Here is a 21,948-nt window from a genome sequence, read left to right on the forward strand (position 1 = left end):
CAGTACTCACTTCTTTTCCAATTTTCTCCACCCTTTTTAGGTCTGCAAACTGTTTTAGTTCATCATAAACCAGGAGCAACAATAATATCAGCTACTGCAGTTGGCTATCAGCATATTCATTTGATTACCAATGAAGTAAAGAAACCGGTAATGCCTTATGCCTTCAGATTACTACCCCAATAAGATATATTTTCTATATCCATTTCATAATGCAGTATTAATATGCTGTACTTTACCATCATTCTGAAGTATTATAATTCAGATCCTTAGAAGTAAAATGAAATACTGAAATGGATTTTCTAGCTTTGAAATCCCTCCTCCCTTTCCTCATTATTCTTTATTCTAAATTGTTCTTTGCATATTTTACTGTAAATGCAGGTTTAACCTGTAGATGGTTCAATTGTCAAAAAGCCGACTGTTTGTAATTTTAGAGTTAACCATAAAGCAGTATACTCTTTGACTTATGACCACAATTTTGCCCAGAATTTCTATTGCTAAGTGGGACAGTTGTTAAGTGAATTTTGCCCCATATTTATTACCTTAAGAGAATCATTGCAGTTATTAAGTTAGTAACACATTTGTTTGTTAAGTGAACCTGGCTTCCCCATTGACTTTGCTTGTCAGAAAGTCTCAAAAGGTCAGTTGCCAAGCATCTGAATTTTGATCACATGACCATGTGGATCCTCAAAAAGTCATAAGTATGAAAAACGATCAGAACTCACTTTTTCAGTGCCGTTGTAACTTAAAACAGTCACTACATGAACTGTTGTAAGTTGAGAACTACCTGTACAGCTATTGGTAAAGATAATATTATTGTTTCTATTAGGGAAAAGGATAAATTGTTCAATCTGAATTTTTACATATAAAAAATTAATTATAATTCTCAAAAGTTGTTAGTGTTTGGGGACAAACCCCCAAGCAGAGTGCACAGCAGCAGTCAAGCCAGGCAGCCAAAATGAGAGAGAGGCTGGGCCCAAGAGTATACACACACTGGAGACAAAAACACTGTTTGTAGTTTTTAAATAGTTATTTAATTCACACAGAGATTAAGAAGTGTCATTCAGTCCATATGTCAGTATCCAGTATATCAATCCAGTTACCTAGTCTATTAACAGTCAGTACAATGTCTTTATCTGCTTGTAAATCTTCTCCTTCCGATACCTTTCTCTCAAAGACAACGCTGAGTATACACAGGATATCAGCACACCATGTAAACAGTCCTTTTGTTCAGTAGAAACGGTATCTTGCACAGTAGCCAACAATCAGACGTCTCATACAGGAGTAAAACAGCAGGCAGCAGAGATCAGAGAGACCAGCAGACCAGCGACCAGTAACACCAGGAATCAGAAACCAGTAACCAGGAAGTGTTACGTCTCTCTCACTGCCTTATTATTGCAGCTTGCAACCGCACCCTTAATTATCAGATTACATTGCAGTTTTTGTGCTTAAAGCTGCAAACACTTAAACCTAGGTTCATATATTTATTCACCCAAAATAGTTGGAGTATTCATATACCCAACATTCTCCCCTTTTGGGTGATATAAATATATAATGCCCTTACAATCTGAACCCATATTTTTCACAACTCTCTAGGTGCTTAATGGCACCTTGGGCTTTAGTAAAATTATCAGCTATATTGTCCTCCGACATGCAGTACTCCAGCTGAATCATTTTACTCTTTACAGATTGTCTAACATTTAGGTACCTCAAATCTGTATGCTTGCTCCTAGTTTTCACTGCAATATTTGTGGCCATTTGAATTGCTGCCTGATTATCTTCATGTACAATTATTGGATAATTTACAGTTATACCCATATCATTCAACATTTGTTTATACATAATTAACTCAGTACATAATAGTGATAAACAGGAGAATTCAGCCTCCATAGTAGACAAACTTATATGCTGTTTTCTTATTGACTTCCAACCTATTAATGTCTTACCCAGCATTATGGCTGTTCCTGAAGTCGACTTTCTTGTATCTCTTTCTGATGCAAAGCTAGCATCTGCATAAGCACTCAATATGAGATCACCTTTTGGTTCTAGATACAGTGCATGGTGTAATGTTCCTTTAAGATATCTTAAGATTCTTTTCAATGCTATCCAATGACATTGAAGCGGATCATTATTATGTCGTGCCAGCTGATTAATACTATAAGCAATATCTGGCCTTGACCAATTGCTAATGTATGATAAGCTACCAATCAAAGATTGATATATGACCTTATCAAACTTGGGACTTTGAGTATCCATTTTGCAAATATCCTGACTCATTGGAGTCTTTGCAGGCTTACAAAGTTCCATCTTATAATCTATTAGCAATTTAGATATCTTATCTTCCTGAGATATCTTAAAACCTTTCTGTGTTTTCACTATATTTAAACCTAGATATTTCTTTATCTCCCCTAATTGCTTGATTTTTATTTTCTTGCCTAATGATGCTATTATTTTATTTGCTTCATCATTAGTCTCAGTAATCAAGGCAATATCATCAGTGAATAACAATAATAATGATATTTTCCTATTTGTCTCCCTTTTAAATAGACATGGATCGGCTAAACCAGCTTTAAACCCTATATTTTTTAGTTCCTTCACAATATACTGGTTCCATTCATAGCCCGATTGTTTAAGACCATAGAGGCTCTTCTTTAACAACCAACAATCATTATTATTTTCACCTTTCAATCCACTAGGCTTTTTCATATATACAGTATGTCTTAGTGGAGCATGCAAGTAAGCAGTTTCCACATCTAAATGGTTAACTATATATTTCTTGCTTGCTGCCCACACTAAGGCTGCCCTTAACGTTGCTGCTTTAAGACTAGGTGCAACTACTTCATCATAGTCATTGGCACTTTGTCTAAAGCCTTGGGCTACTAATCTTGCCTTATGGATTCTTTTTCCATCCTTATCAGTTTTTATCTTAAAAATCCATTTGCAGCCAATGGGTTTTATATCTACAGGTAATCTCACATTTTCATATACTTTCATATCCTTCAAGGATTTCAATTCCTTATTCATTGCTGCATACCAACTTTCCTTATCTTTAGAAGGATACATTTTTATCTCATCCACAGTATTTGGGACTCTATTTTCCTGGCACACTGTGTTAGCCTGGTATCTATCAGGCGGTCTAGATATACGTGTAGGTCTTCTGGGAATTACAGGGCTTGTATGAGGACTTTTTTGAGTTACTACCTGTTCCTGTTCCTCATCTTGCTGAGCTATTGGTTCTATTTCTTCGTCTATAGGCACTATCTCTTCCTCTTTACTTTATTTTTAAAGTTACAGGGATAATTAATGGGATTTCTGTAGGATTCAATAACCACTTCTTTATTGTTATCCTGTTCTAACTTATCCCATCCTACGTGCTCTAGAAATTGGGCATTGGCACTACATAACACCTTAGATGTGCCTTTCTCCCAAAATCTATATGCCCTATGGTTAGCTTGGTAACCAACGAAGAAGAATTGTTTAGCTCTGTGTTGCCCTTTACGCCTGAGTTGTGTAGGGATATGCACCCATGCTGGTGCACCAAATGTGTGCAGGTAACTCAGATCAGGCTTCCTGCCATGCCACATGGTGAATGGTATTTCACCAGTAGTTGAGTTAACAACGTTGTTCAATATGTTATTAGCACACATTGCAGCCTCCCCCCACACAGAATCAGGTAATCCAGAATCAGTTAACATTGTTCTAACCATTGCCTGTAGTGTTTGGCCTCTTCTCTCAATAAATGCGTTGTGTTGTGGTCTGTATGGTGCAGATTTCTTATGCTCTATACCAGCTGCCTTTAATCTATTCTGGAATTTGCTATTAACAAATTCCGTACCATTATCTGTCACCAAGGTTATCAGTTGCCGTTTAGTCTTTCTTTCTGCAAACTTTAACCAGTTGAAGAAATGTTGATATGTTTCAGTTTTGCTTTTCATTAGGTAGCAAAACCCATATCTAGAGTAATGGTCCATAATGCTCAGTATATATCGAGCACCCCCCATACTGGGTTTCTTTGGACCTATAATGTCTGCAAATACTACTTCTAAAGGTTCTTTAGTTTTGAAACCATTTAGCCTATTTGCAGGCAATATTTTACTCTTATCTTCACAACAGACATTACAACGCAAATATTTATCACAGGGTTTTAACCTTATTCCTTCAGATAACTCTACTGTACGTTTTAGCATTTTAAAATTTACATGCCCCAAACGCCTATGCAATAAATGGATACATTCATTATGAGGCTTGATATTGTTAAAACAGTCTGTGCCTCCCCTTTCTTACTATCATGTAAGACATACAATGCTCCATTTAAAGCTGCAGTTACTCTTTTGTTATCTTTTTCAAGTATGCACTTATTATTCTTAAATGTAACTACATAACCTAGTTTATCTAATACTCTTACAGAAAGTAAGTTCATCTTTAACTGTGGTACATACAACATTTTTATATTCTGGTTTAAACATGGACAATATGCAATACCTTCACCCTTGGCCTTGAGGTGCCAGCCATTCGCGAGTGATATATGCTGAGAGCTTGTAGACATTTTTATAAACTTTGTCTTATCTCTCGTGATGCAGTGGGATGCACCACTGTCCACCACCCATAAATCACTCTTCACATCACAGTTGCTGAACGTGGCTAGTTCAAAGGATTTCTTTGGCTTTTTTACATTCTGGCTTTTTCCTTTTCTGCAGAATCTTGCCAAATGTCCTCTGCCTCCACAATTAAAACACTTCTTAATTGTGTATGCCGTCGAAGATAATTTCTCTTCTTCCGGGTGCTTTACTTTACATAGCTGGTTTCTGTCAAGCTTTGAAGATAATTTCTCTTCTTTAGGTTTATCTTCTCTCAGCTGGTCACGTTCACACCTTCTTCTGGCTTCTTCTAATAGCCTGCCGGTAATTTCAGTTACTGATAAACTGTCTTTTGGCAATACTTCTAAAGCAGTCACAAAATCATCATAGCTTCGATCCAAAGAAGACAGTATGATGTATACTTGTTGCAACTCATTAAAGATAAGCTCTTTTTCTTGTAATTCTTGAAAAATGCTTTTCATACAGTTTAAATGAGTTAACATGTCTCCATTTTTCTCAAGATGTGTTCTAAACAGCTTCCGTGTAAGATTGATATGAGCTCCTACACTGTCTCGAACATAAATCTTCTTGAGATTCTCCCAGCAGTTAGCAGCAATTAACTCTCCACGAATATGAATCAGTTGCTGGTCTGAGAGAGTCAGTCCTATGATGCACAAAGCCTGCTCATTCTTTCGTTCATAGTCTTGTATCTTTTTAGCATCCTCTTCATCATTAGGATCTAAGTTAGATACATCTGGTGGGTTTGTAATTATGTCCCACAAACCTTCTCTTCGTAGAAGTAAACTACATTTCATTGACCATGAAACATAGTTTGTTCCATCTAGTCTGGATATCATGGACAGACTTGGCAAATTTACTTGTGCCATTGCTCTTCAGATAAATAACTATTCAACAAACAGTTTGTTTTACAGTAATGTGCAACTCAGACCAAAACTCTCTCTGATATAACCTTGTTAGTTAGACTGTGCACACTGCTGGGCCCATAACCAATGTTAGTGTCTGGGGACAAACCCCCAAGCAGAGTGCACAGCAGCAGTCAAGCCAGGCAGCCAAAATGAGAGAGAGGCTGGGCCCAAGAGTATACACACACTGGAGACAAAAACACTGTTTGTAGTTTTTAAATAGTTATTTAATTCACACAGAGATTAAGAAGTGTCATTCAGTCCATATGTCAGTATCCAGTATATCAATCCAGTTACCTAGTCTATTAACAGTCAGTACAATGTCTTTATCTGCTTGTAAATCTTCTCCTTCCGATACCTTTCTCTCAAAGACAACGCTGAGTATACACAGGATATCAGCACACCATGTAAACAGTCCTTTTGTTCAGTAGAAACGGTATCTTGCACAGTAGCCAACAATCAGACGTCTCATACAGGAGTAAAACAGCAGGCAGCAGAGATCAGAGAGACCAGCAGACCAGCGACCAGTAACACCAGGAATCAGAAACCAGTAACCAGGAAGTGTTACGTCTCTCTCACTGCCTTATTATTGCAGCTTGCAACCGCACCCTTAATTATCAGATTACATTGCAGTTTTTGTGCTTAAAGCTGCAAACACTTAAACCTAGGTTCATATATTTATTCACCCAAAATAGTTGGAGTATTCATATACCCAACAAATACATTCTGCAAAGTGATTTTGTGAAACCCGCAGAACTTTGCAACTATCTCTTCTCTTCTTCTGAGCATCAATCATATCACAAGTTGTAATAGAGTTGGCTATTTTTTTTCTTCAGCAGCGTTAGTGTGTAATGAGTTATGCTATATAAATTTAAAAAACATAATTTTAAATAAAAGAGAAGAAAATTTAAGAAAATTTAAGAAAATTTAAGAAAATTAAAGAACAAACAAAATAAGCCACCAAGCCAAGAAGCAGACTTAATAATGAATGAAAAGCAAATAAACACATTCTGCTAGAGAGGATGGGCTCCAGCACGTCCGAAAGCTCAGAAGACTAAACCTCTGGTCCCAGTGACCAACCCAGATCGGATCCTGCAGAGTTTACATACTTTTAATTATATTTAGTACATTTAAGTTTGAATACAACCTTATTGTACAACTAGGGTGTAATATTTGTTACTGAAGACTCAGTAATATCATGCCTCTAAGCAGTAACATATATTTTCCCTGAATGTATTGGCATACCTAATCTTTCAAGAAAATATATTGAAACGAACTGTATCCATATTCTTGTCTCCAGGTTGAAACAAGGAGGGAAAATACTAAATTGGGATAACCGTCAGATCACCATTACTTAACATTTCAACAAGCCAAGTTCCTGCTTATTATAATTTTTTTTCTTGAAGAACATTAGGCATAATTTTCCAATTTATGTGAATTGTAGGACTTCCATCCTACATGGCACAAAATAATGAATAGGTATAGTGTAGAGTAAACTTAAATTGATAATCCAAATCCATTCTTCATTGTTATGATATATCCGGACTCTCATAACAAAAATTTGAAAAGAACTTTATAATAGTCAGGTGCTCATGTTGCTCAGTACTGTTGAAAATGAAAATGATTTTTCAAGGTCTTAAACTTGGAACACTTTGCATGCAAAGCTTGTCTTCTATGGTTGACATACAGCTTCTCCATTATTTGTATTTTTGTGTGATGAAGTTCTTATATGTTAACACAAACACTTAAATAGTAGATGTTTAATTATTTCCAAGGTCAAAATTTATAGTTAATCTAAGATAACTCATCAGATTATGAATTACTAGATGCTGATAATTGTTAGTTTACTTTAGTAGGAAATAATTATTATAGTACTTAGATAAATTATTTTTTAAAAATAATAATTTATAAATTGATATGCTACCTGTCTCCCCTGTTGCCGAAATATATTTGGCTATTACACCAAGGATTGTATTGTTCAATACAAATATATAAACATAAAATTCAATTATTTATTTATTTAAATAATATATATATAAATGTATTTTTGTATTTTATTACCAAAGCAATTTATGCAGCTGTTATGCTTCTTTTTTTCTTTCTTTCTTTTATTATTTTTCACATCTTAAAATCACCTATTTCCCTCGAACTCTGATAGAAATTCAGAGTCATTTATTCATATATAACGAAATATAGGAAAAATTCATTCTCATGTAATGCTATGCATTTATTGTTTTGATATCATGAAATTAAGAAAATAGAGAAAAAAACAAGAAATTTGGATAAGAAATGAGAATTAGATTAATATCAGGAATGTATAAAGCCAATGTTTCATCGAGCTGAGTTAGCTAACACAATTAGATAAAATACAAGCTACATTCATTGTTGATGTATTGTTGTATTGATGATAAGTTGATGGTTGGGATTATTCTGGAGACCATATCAAAATACATTGGCATTCATAAATATAAATATACAAATGCATGTTTTGTGAAAATAAAGATCTGGGAATGCTGAACTTGTTACTAGAACCACACATTCTAGAATCTACTTTTTTCAAAGAGGTTCCTCTTATTATTTTTTAATTTGTTAGAGTTATATCCTGCCTTTCCTCCAGGATTCAGGCTGATGTCCACAGCACTCCTTCCTATTTTTCCTACAGCAAAAATATGTGAGATAGATTGGGCTAAGAGAGTGTTACTGGGACAAAGTTACTTAATGGGCTTCCATAGTTGAGGGTGGACATGAATACAGTCTCCTTAGCTTGAGTCCAATGGTACCATTCTAGCTTACTTTTCTAAATCATTCTTCCATATTGTTATCATCTTCAAGAACCATCTTGCTTTGTTTTCCTGCTTCCTCTTTACAGTATGAAGCTCTTTTACCTGTAAATGCAGGTATTGAACTAATACTTGTGGAAGATGTTAAAATGAGTCCTAAAGAAGTGACTATTTATAATCATCAGACAGTTAAGGTAGGTCTGTATGTTTGTATCTGTATGTGTGTGCCCTGTTTCCCCAAAATAAGGCCTATCCCAAAAATAAGGCCTGGCATGTTTTATGCATGTGCTTAATATAAGCCATACTCCCAAAATGAGCCCTACTTAAGAGCCTGTGTTGCCTGCCACCTGCCCATTTCGTCTGGTTGCTCATAGTGCCGTGGCAATGAGGCAAGTGGGGGTAGTGAGGCTGTCCCATGTTCCCCGCACTGCCTTACCTCATGGCCCCCACAGCCAGGCCATCCATGCCCCAACACCTGCCTTGTGGCATAAGCACTGGCAACCATATCCAGCAGGAGCCCACATGGCTCTCAGCCCACTTTTTCTGTTTGCTTGTGGCCGCAATGGAGCAGGAGGTCGATTGGTATGTAGGAGCTGTGGCCGCGAGGTGAAGTGGATGTTGGGGTGTGGATGGCCTGGCTGAGGGGGTCCTGAGGTAAGCCAATGTGGGGCATGTGGAACAGCTCCATCCCTTCTGTCATGGTGGCGGCATTAGTGTGCCACGCAGCATCCTGCCCTGCCATGGAAAAAATATAAGACATTCCCTGAAAACAAGCCCTACTGCTTATTTTGGGGATCAAAAGAAAATAAGGCCCAGTTTTATTTTCGGGGAAACATGGGTAATAACTGTTATCTCAGTGTGAATTTTCTAAAATGTTCTTTTCTTCACAGGCCGAACTGATTATTAATGGGGGCTCTGGATATTTTTTTATTAATACCAGTGTTGTTGACATTGTTAAAATAGTATATGAAGAAGGTAAAGACATTGCTCTGGTAAGTATTTATGATGCAAATGATTTATTTTTTCTTTTGAGAAAAAGACCATGGAAAATCCTCTGGTTTTTTGTAAAGTATATTGGAAGAACTTTAAATCAAGTGATCTTAGAAATACAAAGACTTACAGAAACCATGGAATAAGAGTCCTCCAAGTCTAATTAGGTCAGGGTAATAAGACACATAAGTCTGTTCTGCTTTGTTCCAAAAAAGCTCTGTGAAAAACATTCTTAAAGGAGCCATGGTGGTGCAATGGTTAGAATGCAATATTGCAGGGGCAGAAGTTCAATCCTGACAAACTCATGGTTGACTCAGCCTTCCATCCTTCGAAGGTTGGTAAAATGAGGAGCCAGGTTGTTGGGGGCAATATGCTGACTCCGTAGATCACTTAGAGGGGGCTGTAAAGCACTATGGAATAGTACAGAAATCTAGTGCTATTGGTATTGCTAAAGTAGCAGGCTAGATCTAGTTGGTACCAGGCTAGAAAACAGGAGATTGTGAATTCTAGTCCTTCCTATGGCATGAAGCCAGTTATGTAACTTTGGGTCAGTCACATAGTCTCAGCCCTAGGAAGAAAGCAATGGCAAATTATCGCCCCCCCCCAAAAAATGTTGCCAAGAAAACTGTATGTGCTTATGCCAGTAATTGCCAGAACTCAACACTTGAAAGTGCACACACACACACACACACACACACACACGTACACACACACGCACACACACACACCCTATTGGGGGTAAATGGGGGCAGTATCTTAATGGTCTGATGCACCTTCACCTATATTCCATATATATTTACTTTGCTCAAGTTAGACTTATATTCAGCAAAATAAAATTCTGTCTTGAGTGTGACAATTATCATATTGAGTAAACACCAATTAATTAACTAACAATTTACCATTCAGTCTGACATTCATCAAATTAATTTCTGTCCTTTCATGTTTTTTCCTCCTTATTTGTATAACTTACTTTACATGTGGATGAGTGTGAGAGTTTTATATTTGAAGGCAGAGTTCAACCTTGTCTCTGCTGATGTGAGGAGATAATCTAACAGATAATATATTTTGCAGCATGAAATAGAAATATTGTAAAGCTAAATCAATTGATAAATCTCACTGCTTTGTATGGCATTTGAAGTTCCCTGAGTCTAGGTAATGAAATTAGACTAAACCCTTTACAAATTGTCACTTTCGTAGGCTGTCTGCTTTAGGTGGTTTCAAAAAATATGTGACCTCAAAGATAGTGACAGCCAAAGCTAAAAGAAATCGCTTGAAGACGTTACAGAAAATTGTAATACCTTGCGAGATACAACAAAAAGCCATTGTGATTAAAAGTTTTCACTGAAATGTGAAATTGTTCTTCAGGAACATAAACTGCCATCAGTTTATGTGGTGTCATTCAGAATAAAATACTCAGCAGTACAGATGCTTTCTTTCTTTTTTCGTTAAACTCAGTCTGTGTACTCCCTTTTAAGGCCTTTTTTATAAGATCCTTTCTCCCCAAGATTTGTGTTTTGTTTTTTACTTCCTAATTTCAAAAAAAGAATACAAGACTGGAGGCTAATAGTTTCATTAGACGCACCTGAATGCAGTTGTTACCTGCAGGCTGTTTCTATTGTCTCAGTGAAATTAGATTCCTCAAATATATTTTAAAACTTTATTTGGAAAGAACATCTTCTGTGGAAAAATGTCCTCCTTAATCTTAACTGCACATTTTTCTTTTGTCACTGTTATTTACCATTTGTTATTTCCTTAAAGCACAATAGCTTTAAGTAAAGAATAGTCACAATAACCAATTAAGAACATATGATTCCATTTTCTTCTCCTTATTTTAGATTTATCCCTTATATCCAGGGTCAGTATCTGTAATGATACATGACTTGTGTCTTGCGTCTTCCACCATTGCTAAAACTGACGTGTATGTTTCTAATATACAAGAAGTATATGTTGGAATTGTTGATAAGGTTAGTATTCAGTTCTAAATGAATGGTTTGCTACACTGTTTACTGAGACAATAAAATATTCTATTCAAAGATTCTTCAAGATCAATTCATTATAGGCAAGGGGTTGGAGTTTCATTTATGATTTATTTTGCTCCAAGGAATAGATTTAAGAATATCGATAGAAGGTAATATTTGTAGCTCAGGGTTGAACTGTGGGGTCCTTGGTGCTCTCTGAGCTTGGTTGCTTTCTTGTAGACATTTCATTACCAGTTTATGCTGTTATTTAGTTCGGTAATAAAAGTTGGCAAGAAAACAACCAAGCTCAGCAGGCACCAAGGAATTGAGAGTACTTTGAATACTTCTAGATCATATTCTGTTCCACTGATAAGCAACCAAGACTTTTCTAAGGTGTCTAAAATATTTAACAGATCTATACTCAATTAGATGTGTGTGTACATACATACACACACACACACATACCACACTGGCATCCTTCAGTCTCAAAAGACTATGGTATCGTGCTCTGAAAAGAGGTCCTAAAACAGCATCTAGTGTGGCTAAAAAAACTAATTCGAGAGTGGCAATCCCTTCCATACTGAGGACAGATACAGTCTGTCACCTGTCCAGCCCTCAGATTTTGCTGGTTCTGGGACTGTCTCTTTGCCTCAGCCTGCTGAATAAGTGTCTTTTCAAATTGGAGAAGGCCATGCTGTGTCTTTAGCCTCCAAGCTGAACAATCAGAGGTCAAGATTTCCCAGCTGTTAATGTCCATTCCCAAGGCCTTTAGATCCCTCTTGCAGATATCTTTATATTGCAGCTGTGGTCTCCCTCTATGGCTTTTTCCCTGCACTAATTCTCCATATAGGAGGTCTTTCGGAATCCGCCCATCAGCCATTCTCATGACATGCCCAAGTCAGCATAGACATCGCTGTTCAATAGTATATATATGCTAGAAATTCCGGCACATTCCAAGACTGCGCTATTTGGAACTTTGTCATGCCAGGTGATACCAAGAACACATCAGAGACCGCATATATGAAAGGTGTTCAACTTTCTCTCCTGCCATGCATAAAGGGTCCAAGACTTGCTGCAGTACAAGAGTGTGCTCAAGACAGAAGCTCTATAGACCTGAATCTTTGTATGTTTTGTCAGCTTCTTATTAAGCCATACTCTCTTTGTAAGTCTGGAAAATGTGCTGGCCACTTTACCAATACGTATATTCAGCTCAGTGTCTAAAGAGAGAGTGTCGGATATAGTTGAGCCTAGGTACAAAAAGTCATAGACAACCTCCAGTTCTTGTGCAGAGATTGTGATACTTGGAGGTGAATCCACATTCTGCCAAAAAGAGATAGATAGATAGATAGATAGATAGATAGATAGATAGATAGATAGATAGATAGATAGATAGATACATAGATACATAGATAGATAAATATATTGCAATGAAAGCAGCGTTAATGACTCTTTTCTAGGGGTGGGATTCTACAGGTTCGTACCTATTTGCTAGAACCGATTGTTAACATTCTAAGCAGTTCAGAGAACTGGTTGTTAGAAGAAATTACTGGCCTTATCCTATAAGGAAGGCAGGAAGGAAACATTCTGGTTTACAGAAACCGCCTCTCTATTAACTCTTATTACATTCTTGGCAGGGCTAGACTTCCTGTCTCAGGAACATCTCTGGAGTTTTTTTCCTCCTTTGCTGGTACTTTGCTTATGTGGAGTGACCATTCAAAGTTAAAATGGCACTGAAAAAAGTGACATGATCGTTTTTCACACTTACAACTCTTGCAGCAACCCCACAGTCATGAGAGGCCAGGCGAGGAGATGTGTGCCTCGATGTGAGTGATGTTGAGTTGGCCACATCCAGCCAGCCACATGACCACCAAGCCATGCCCACCAACTAAGCCACGCCACAAAACCAGTTGTTAAAAAGTTTGAATCCAATCTCTGCTTTTTTCCCCACAGCTAAGTCAGACTTCTAATAAACGTTGGTTTGAACATTGGCATAATAAATGCTTGAACACTGGCATAAGAAGCAACTTGACCATGTATTTCAATTTGTGGCCCTTCCCAATTCTAACAATGTAACATATTTGGGCAGAGGGGATTAGAAATGTGTACACTTAAGTGCGGGGATGAAAGTTGAAGGTCTCTTAGAAGCAGACTTAACTCATTTTGCTCTCCCCTAACCTATCTGCATACCCTCTCCAAAATAACCTGAATTTTGATAGCACATATTAGAGTTAATTTAAAAAGGGGAATGGGAATGGTTTTCTCAAAAAGGCATCCCTCATCATTCAGTCAGAGGAGAAAGAAGTCGTATTCTTATGTTCTCTGACTTGACTTTAAAAGCAACAAAGGGATATATAGTAAATAAATAAAATAGTGCCTTTATCACATTATGGCTGGGGAGTTGCACAGCCTTGATTTATTCCATATCTTATTCTTGAATGGCAACTGGGGATTATACTGGCTGTGAATGGCGTAGATATAGTACATCTAAGAAAGCTGATACAGAAGCAAGTTTGATTGCAATCTACAGTTGCTAAGAGATAATGAAATCACTTTGCAGTAATTCTGTACTAGGAGACTGATCGTGGTGTACAATATTTTAAGCTACAGATAAATAAATGTATTGCTTGAATTGAAATGGAAAACTCTGCAAATATATATTGTAGGTAGAAATTGGCAAAAATGTTAAAGCCTATGTCCGAGTGCTGGATGCTTCGAAGAAATACTTTCATAGTAAAAACTTCAAATTCATGGACTTAACACTAAAAGCAGCATCTCAGATTATTTCCTTAAAGTAAGTGCTACGTTCATTTGTTATACTCTGTTTTAAGTACTGTAGAAATACAACAGTGGATATTTATGACTGTCACAACATTCCATGATCACGTGATCATCATTTCAGTGCTTCATAGCTGGCTTCTGACAAGCTGACCTGATAGAGAAGCTGGCAGGAAAAACACAAGTCACAGTCAATGTCTTGCTTAAGAATCACACAGTAATTTGCTTAACCATAAAAGAAATGAGGTCATATATCTCAATAACAGAGTTGCCAGTCTAAATTGTGGTTATTAAGCAAGGGCTACCTATATATTTTTGTTATCTTCTCCCATGTCTTACATTGTTTAATACAGCTTATCACATAGTCTTGTTGATATTTCTCACTATGTTATCAGCTCAGAATTGCAAATGGACATGACTGAAAATTCTGCATTGAATTAAATTGAGGCAATTGCTCTTTAGTGCTTCTAAAGGCACGTTCAGATGTGTACTAATTCATACATTTTATTATTGCAGAGCCCTTGATGAAACTTCTGATGAATACACAGCTGTTTTTCTTGTGCAAGGCATGGCCATAGGTCAAACTAGTGTTACAGGAGTTGTCACGGACAGATACGGTGAAAAGATCTATTCAGTTCCACAGCAGATTGAGGTAAATATATTCACTGTTAGCTATTAATGCTTTTAGGGTGACTTTTTATAATGATGCTTCTCAGCCAGAAAAGCTCATCGCTCAAAATGAGTTTAAAATCTGAAAGGAAAATTATTTTAATGGACAAATATCAGTATCATTAGGCAGAAATATGGATGAGGTAATGCTATGCACTTAGCCTGATAAGTCAGGAAAGATGTTACTAATGATTACTAATGTTAGTAAGTATCAGAGCCTGGATGATTCTTTTGCTTTCTTTGCACTTATCCAAACAAAGGAGGGCCTGGGACTAAATGTTAGGCAGTGATGAGGGTGGAGAGAACAAGCAGAAAGTAGAGGGAAAATGCAATTGAATTAATAGTTCAGAAAGAAGGTGAGGATTAGATAATCAGATAAATGCCATGAAAATGCTCAAGCTCCAAAGCTGTTGCAGTAGAATAAGGGTAATTGCTAGATAATAAAATAACTTTAAAATGAAAGAAAAGTTGACAACAAGAAGTGGCATTGGCAAAACATGGCCACAATCAAGGGGGAAACAACACTAAAGTGCTTTTTAAAGTAGGAAAATGTAAGAGAAAAATAATGACAAGACAAAAGAGGGGAATGACAAACTGCTTTAAGTGCAGAAGTTTAAAAAGACAAAATAAAGGCACTATAAAAAGAAAAATCAAAAAGAAACACATAGAGCAAGAAGGTACATCGAAATGAAAATTCTTATATTGTCCCAAATTGTTGAATTTTAACTTTGTAAATAAACATTAATTCTTGTCCTACTTCTAGGTATTTCCTCCTTTTAAATTGATACCAAAAAAGGTCACCTTACTCATAGGCGCAGTGATTCAAGTAAGTTGTTTTTTAATTATTATGCTGAATTAATTATTTCCTAAAAGGAACATTAGTGTATGCATGAATAAAAAGTAATCTTAACCTTATTCCTCGATGTGTGGTCTTCCCAATCTGAAGCAACTTTACCCAATTTAGTAATTTCCAAATGCTTGGCTACTGTAGGTTCCAGAATTCTTAAACTGAATATTCAGTAGAGAGCAATTTCTTGACACAATGACTAGAAGGCAATGTTAGAACTAAAAAAAATTATCATCACTTCCAGATTTATCTTCAGAGTCCACACACATCAAACTTAAAATACTGTTGTAAACATTTTCAATACGTTCCAACAACTATTCAATAACTATAGGTAGTCCTCGCTTATCTACCACTAGTTCAGCAACTGTTGGAAGTTAGGATAGCACTGGAAAGGAACACTTTTGACCAGTCCTCAAAATTGTGGCTGTCAGAGTATCCCTGTGGTCACATGATCATTATTCAGCTGCTTGACTGTCAGCGCGCATATACAATGGCTGCAGCATCCCGCAATCATGTGATTGTCAGAACCAGTTTCTGACAAGAAAAGTCAGCGGGGAAGCCAGCAGGAAGTCATAAGTCACACGTGAAATCACACTAATGACTTCAGGTGACTCACAGAAATAAAATTTGGCACAATCACATGGCACTTCACTTTACCACCTCATGTCGGTTTGTGCTCCTTTCAAAATCCAAGAAAGAAATACTCAGACTCCATGGTTCAGAGCAAAGTTCTTCTTTTACTGGAAGATGAAAAGGAAGCTACAAATGGAATTCCGAAAGTGAGAATTTTTGGCGCAGATCACACATACAAAGAAATGGAATTGTTCCCACCCCCAAAGTCCAGAAGTCTCTGCCAATTAAAAGTTCGAATATGATCATGTGAGCATCTTCAGGTAGTGATGAGGCCTCTGTCCGTTGACCTTGACATATTTTGATAAGACCTCGCAGCTGCGCAAAAAGGATAGAGGCTAGGAAAGAAATGGAAAATTGGAAAGAAGAAATCCCCCCTTCTTCTGCCCACAGTAAAAGAATGCAAAACACCTCCAGCTCTCTTCCCTCCCACAATTACCCCTCCCCCCCGTTGCTAATGACAGCCGAAAGAAGTAAGCCTAGTAGTAGAGATACTAGGGAGAAATAAAGGATAATAGTTGGGGTACCGAAGAGATCTTGAGGCTGACATTCGGACCCCCTAGAAAAAGGACATTAGTCCCTGTAAGAGAGAATAAAAGATATGTTAAGCATTGCATGCATTCTTATGGTTTATCAGGATACTTAGTATAAAATTTCTTTAGCAGGTCAGGAGCCCTAACGTCTTTTCGTTCACCCACTCAGCATGAGAGGGGGAAATGTTTCCAGGCTACAAGATATTGTAGGCGACCCCTCCTTTTCGAGAGTCTAAAATCTCTTTAACTTCAAAATGTTGTTCACCCTCAATCAACAATGGGACGGGGGATCAGTCTGGGTCGGTCTCAATGTACAGGTGTGTTCGGGTTTTAGCAGGCTGACATGGAAAACAGGATGAATGCGACGAAGAGTCTTTGGTAGCGTCAATTGAACTGTCACGGGATTCACACCGCTCAATAGGAAAGGCCCACATACTTAGGGCCTAACTTCTTTGATCTCTGAGTGGTTTGCAGATACTTGGTTGAGAGGAATACTTTGTCGCCTACTTGATACGACTGTTGTGGGGCTCTTTCTTGTCTGCAAACTTCTTATGGGATTGATGCGCTTCGTCCAGAGCTTTGCGGCGACTGGCCAATTGAGTTGTAGTTGAGATATCCAGTCATCCAATGACTGGATATTGGAGTTTCTCGCGAGGAAGTTCAGGTATGGGTACAAAATCTTGTCCCGTGGCCACTTTGAACGGGTAAAACCAGTGCTGCTGTGAACGGAGTTGTTATACGCTACTTCGGCAAAAGGTAGCAGGTCCACCCAGTTGTCTTGCTGATAATTTATGTAACATCGGAGATATTGCTCTAGCACCCCGTTAGTCCTCTCGCAGGCCCCATTAGTTTGGGGGTGGTGGGCGGAGCTTAACCCTTGGGTGGAGCCTATCAACTTCAAAAATTCCCTCCAGAAGTTCGAGGTAAATTGAACTCCTCGATCTGATATTATACGTTCAGGAACACCATGCAGTCTGTAGACGTGTATAATGAACAGTTTGGCTAACGACTTCGCCGAGGAATCTTGGTGCAAGGTATGAAATGTGCCTGTTTGGAAAACAAGTCGGTCACCACCCAGATCACCGTGTGCCCAGCACTCTCAGGTAAATCTACTATAAAGTCCATAGAGATTTCCTTCCAAGGGGCAGTTGGCCTGGCCACATTCTGCAACAGACCTGGCGGCTTACCCGGAGGTCTCTTAGCTGAGGCACAAACTGGGCAGCTTGCTACATAAGTTTCAATGTCTTTTTCAAAGAGGGCCACCAGAACTGCCGTTTCACCAGGTGTAAGGTCTTCACGAAACCAAAGTGACCCGCTGCCTTGGAATCATGAGTTTGTTGTAATACTTGGCTCCTCAATGTTTTAGGTACATACAGCTTCGTTCCCATCCAGGCTAACCCATCTCTAACAGTGCAGTTATTTGCATTTGCCTGGAACCATTCATCTGTTTTCAAAGCTTCTTTAAATTGTTCGATCAAATCATTGGACAGATCTGCCTCTTGTTTCTTCTTTTGCGCCTGGTGACCACTGGTGCTGCCAGCTGTGTGGTGGGCACAATCGGACTTATCACTTCTTTTCGAACACTGTTGTATTGTGGCATCCTAGATAAAGCATCCGCCATAAAATTCTTTCCTCCTGGGATGTACTTCAGAAAGAAATTGAATCGTTTGAAGTACTGGGCCCACCTAACTTGCTTGGGAGATAGTTTCCGAGGCGTTTTTAAGGCCTCCAGGTTTTATGATCAGTCCAAACCTCAAATGGGTGCCTCGCGCCTTCCAGAAAATGCCTCCAGGTCATTAGAGCCCAGCAGACTGCAAAAAGCTTCTTTCTCCCAGACAGCCCATCTACGTTCAGTGTCAGTTAATTTACGGGATGTGTAGGCACACGGTTGTAGTGTCCCCTTCTCGTTTAATTGAAGTAAGACCGCTCCTACCGCTACATCACTTGCATCAGCTTGGATCACGAAGGGACATCCATGTCCGGATGCTTTAGCACTGGCTCGGCAGCAAATAGTCTTTTTAGCTTCTCAAAAGCGGCTTGGCACTCCATAGACCAATTCAACGGCTGGCTAGGCTTTGGCTTCGCTTCTCCCTTTGTTTTTAGGAGGTTGGTGATAGGCATGGCTATTTTAGCAAAACATGGGATGAATTGCCGGTAAAAGTTAGCAAATCCAAGGAAACTTTGAAGTTGTTTTCGGGTTCTTGGTGGGGCCCACTCCAATACGGCTCGTACCTTCTCCGGGTCCATCTCAAGACCCTCGGGTGAGATCTGATATCCCAGGTAGTCAATCTTTTCTTGATGGAACTCACATTTGGACAATTTGGCGTACAATTTGGCAGCCGCGCAATTTGTGCAGCACGGACCGTACCAGTTTCACATGTTGGTCTCTGGTCTCCGAGTAGATAAGGATATCGTCAAGGTAGACCAAAACCCCTTGTATAAATGTTCGTGGAGCACTTGGTTGATCAATTGCATGAAGACAGCTGGTGCCCCTGTAGGCCAAACGGGAGAACATTGAATTGGAAGCAACCTATTGGGCAATTGAATGCAGTTTTCCACTCGCCTCCCTCTTTAATTCGGATTCGTAATAGGCCTCCCTCAAGTCCAGTTTCGTGAAGATCTTCCCTTGGCCAGGTGAGCCAACATGTCCTTCATTAGAGGGAGGGGTACACATTTTTCCACGGATACCGCGTTCAAATTTCGGTAGTCCACCACCAAGCGCTTGAGCCATCTTTCTTCTCGCGGAACATCACAGGGGCCGCCACTCGAGGTCTGGCAGGTTGGATGAACCCTCGTTTCAAATTCTTGTCGATAAACGATCTCAATTCCTCTAACTCCTTTGGGGTCATCGAATACATCTTTGGTTTCGGTAGTGTCACCCCGGTAGAAATTCAATGCTGCAATCGGTTGACCGATGGGGAGGGAGCTCATCGGAGGCCTCTTCGCTAAAAACTTCTCTTAGGTCCCAGTACTCTTTCGGGATTTTCTCCTCCCCTTCTATGCGTTCGGCCCCTGTGGAAGCTGTCTCAGCAGGGGTTTGGGGCTTGGGATGGGGATTCTTCCCGGTTTAAGGGGGTTTGCTCCTCCTTCCTGGAGGTTGGTCAGTACGAATCCGTATCCACCCCTTTCTCCAGTTTACTTGGGGATTCCATTTCCAAGCCAGGGCAATCCCAAGATTAGGGAGTGTTCCATCCCGGGAGCCACAATAAAGCACAAGGTCTCGCTGTGGGTTCCCATGGTCATCTCTAAGGGCTCCGTTATGAACCGTGCAGGGCAACCCCCGCTTCAGACCCATCTAATTGGTAAAAGGATATGGGCGTTTTCAAATTTCTCAGTCCAATGCCCATGCCTTTAACTACTTTCATGCTGATTAGGCACCTCGTGCACCCCGAGTCCAATAAGGCCAGCATTTCCCCTCAATACCCGAGGTGGGCACCCTTAATTTAATTGGAATGGTAAGGGGGCCCGGTTAGGACTTACCGAGACGTCATCTTCCGAGTCGGTCTCACTCGTCGGGAGGAGTCGGGGTCCCAGCTCTTTTTCCGCTGGGGAGTGACTTCTACAACCTCCCCTATCGTTAGCCCGGTTTCGCGAGGCCTGGTTGGGGAGGATTCGGGCTTCCTTCCAGGGCCCGTCCTTTTTGGATCTGGTTTGACTCGACAATCCGCGAACGGGTGGCCTTCCTTCCCACAACGGAAACAGGCAGTGGATTTGGCCCTTGTCATCACCCCTCCCTTCCGGGCTTAGGGATCTCTCGGAGCCGAGGAGGGAGCATGGTGCTCCATGCGGAACCTCCTCTGCGTCTACTTCGAGCTAGATCTATTTCCACCTCTTCCGCTAACAGGTACCACAACTGCAAGTCATGGGGATCCCTTCTGGAGATGCACATGTGGTATACCTCTTCATTTAGGCCATCTTTGTAGGCTTCTATTAGAGCTTCCTGGGACCAGCCTCGAATGCGATATGCCAGCTGTCTGAACTCTTGGGTGTAGTCAGCAACTGATCTTCCCCTTGAGTTATGGTTTTCATCCTGATCCTGGCCCTTCTCTCTGCCAGAGGGTCTTCAAACCTCCTCCTCAAAGCAGTCATAAAAACATCAAGGCTTCGCAGTTGGGGGAGTTATCATTATACAGAGTCACCACCCAGTCAGCTGCCATCCTCCAGGGTTCTGGTAACACATCTTACTTTGGCTGCTTCAGAGGTGAACTCCTTCATATTCTGCCATAGCTTCCAACCTGCACCAGGAAAAACCCCAAGTCCTTGGGATTTCCTCCAAACTTCACATCTAAGGAGGGCAGGTGGCGTCTTCTAGGCATTACCCCGCTGCTGGGGCTCCCAGACGGGAGCTGGTGGTTGCGCCGGCGTGGGATGGGCCAGGGGGTGGTGGCAGCCCGACTTCCCAGGCTGAACTCGCTCTCTCTTCCCCTCATATGTTGGAGCCCTGCCGGGTTTCTCAGAAGCATCCTTAAAGCTTTTCCCGGCTTGATCCAGCCTGCATTCCATCTCCTCCCCCCTGCCACAGCCGTTCCTCGCACCTCTTCGACTTACAGTGATTCCAGGAGGGGGGTCTTCCGGATTTTTCCATCCAACTCCTAACGACCATCTGGGCATCTCGGTTGGAGTTTCTTCCAGTGTAAGGTCAGCTAACAAATCGGTGGCTGGCATCTCTGGTAACAGCATTTGCTGCCCCCCACAGCTCCTGCTCATCCTCCTCGCTGGCTGGAGATGACATGATGTGAAAACCCCTCGGAAGAAAAATTGGTGTTTTCTCCGGGTGGGCTGATGGGGACTTTCGAATAATGTCGGTTTGTGCTCCTTTCAAAATCCAAGAAAGAAATACTCAGACTCCATGGTTCAGAGCAAAGTTCTTCTTTTACTGGAAGATGAAAAGGAAGCTACAAATGGAATTCGAAAGTGAGAATTTGGCGCGCAGATCACACATACAAAGAAATGGAATTGTTCCCACCCCCAAAGTCCAGAAGTCTCTGCCAATTAAAAGTTCCGAATATGATCATGTGAGCATCTTCAGGTAGTGATGAGGCCTCTGTCCGTTGACCTTGACATATTTTGATAAGACCTCGCAGCTGCGCAAAAGGATAGAGGCTAGGAAAGAAATGGAAAATTGGAAAGAAGAAATCCCCCCCTTCTTCTGCCCACAGTAAAAGAATGCAAAACACCTCCAGCTCTCTTCCCCCACAATTACCCTCCCCGTTGCTAATGACAGCCGAAAGAAGTAAGCCTAGTAGTAGAGATACTAAGGGAGAAATAA

The 21,948-nt window shown here is 39.9% G+C and overlaps 1 protein-coding gene across 1 annotated transcript in view; it reads left to right on the forward strand.

Annotated features, from left to right (window-relative positions):
* NUP210 (nucleoporin 210) overlaps positions 1 to 21,948 on the forward strand; it is a 101,959-nt gene that overhangs the window by 56,434 nt on the left and 23,577 nt on the right. Inside the window, exons 18-24 of the mRNA XM_087923911.1 lie at positions 41 to 147; positions 8,367 to 8,471; positions 9,168 to 9,269; positions 11,103 to 11,231; positions 13,889 to 14,016; positions 14,517 to 14,652; positions 15,433 to 15,495. Of these exons, the coding sequence (XP_087780037.1) occupies positions 41 to 147; positions 8,367 to 8,471; positions 9,168 to 9,269; positions 11,103 to 11,231; positions 13,889 to 14,016; positions 14,517 to 14,652; positions 15,433 to 15,495 (770 nt within the window). The remainder of the gene's footprint in view (positions 1 to 40; positions 148 to 8,366; positions 8,472 to 9,167; positions 9,270 to 11,102; positions 11,232 to 13,888; positions 14,017 to 14,516; positions 14,653 to 15,432; positions 15,496 to 21,948) is intronic.

The sequence above is a fragment of the Pseudonaja textilis genome, chromosome 2 (assembly GCF_049901715.1).
Source record: "Pseudonaja textilis isolate UNSWEBS1 chromosome 2, rPseTex1.2, whole genome shotgun sequence".
Classification (NCBI taxonomy): Eukaryota; Metazoa; Chordata; class Lepidosauria; order Squamata; family Elapidae; genus Pseudonaja; species Pseudonaja textilis.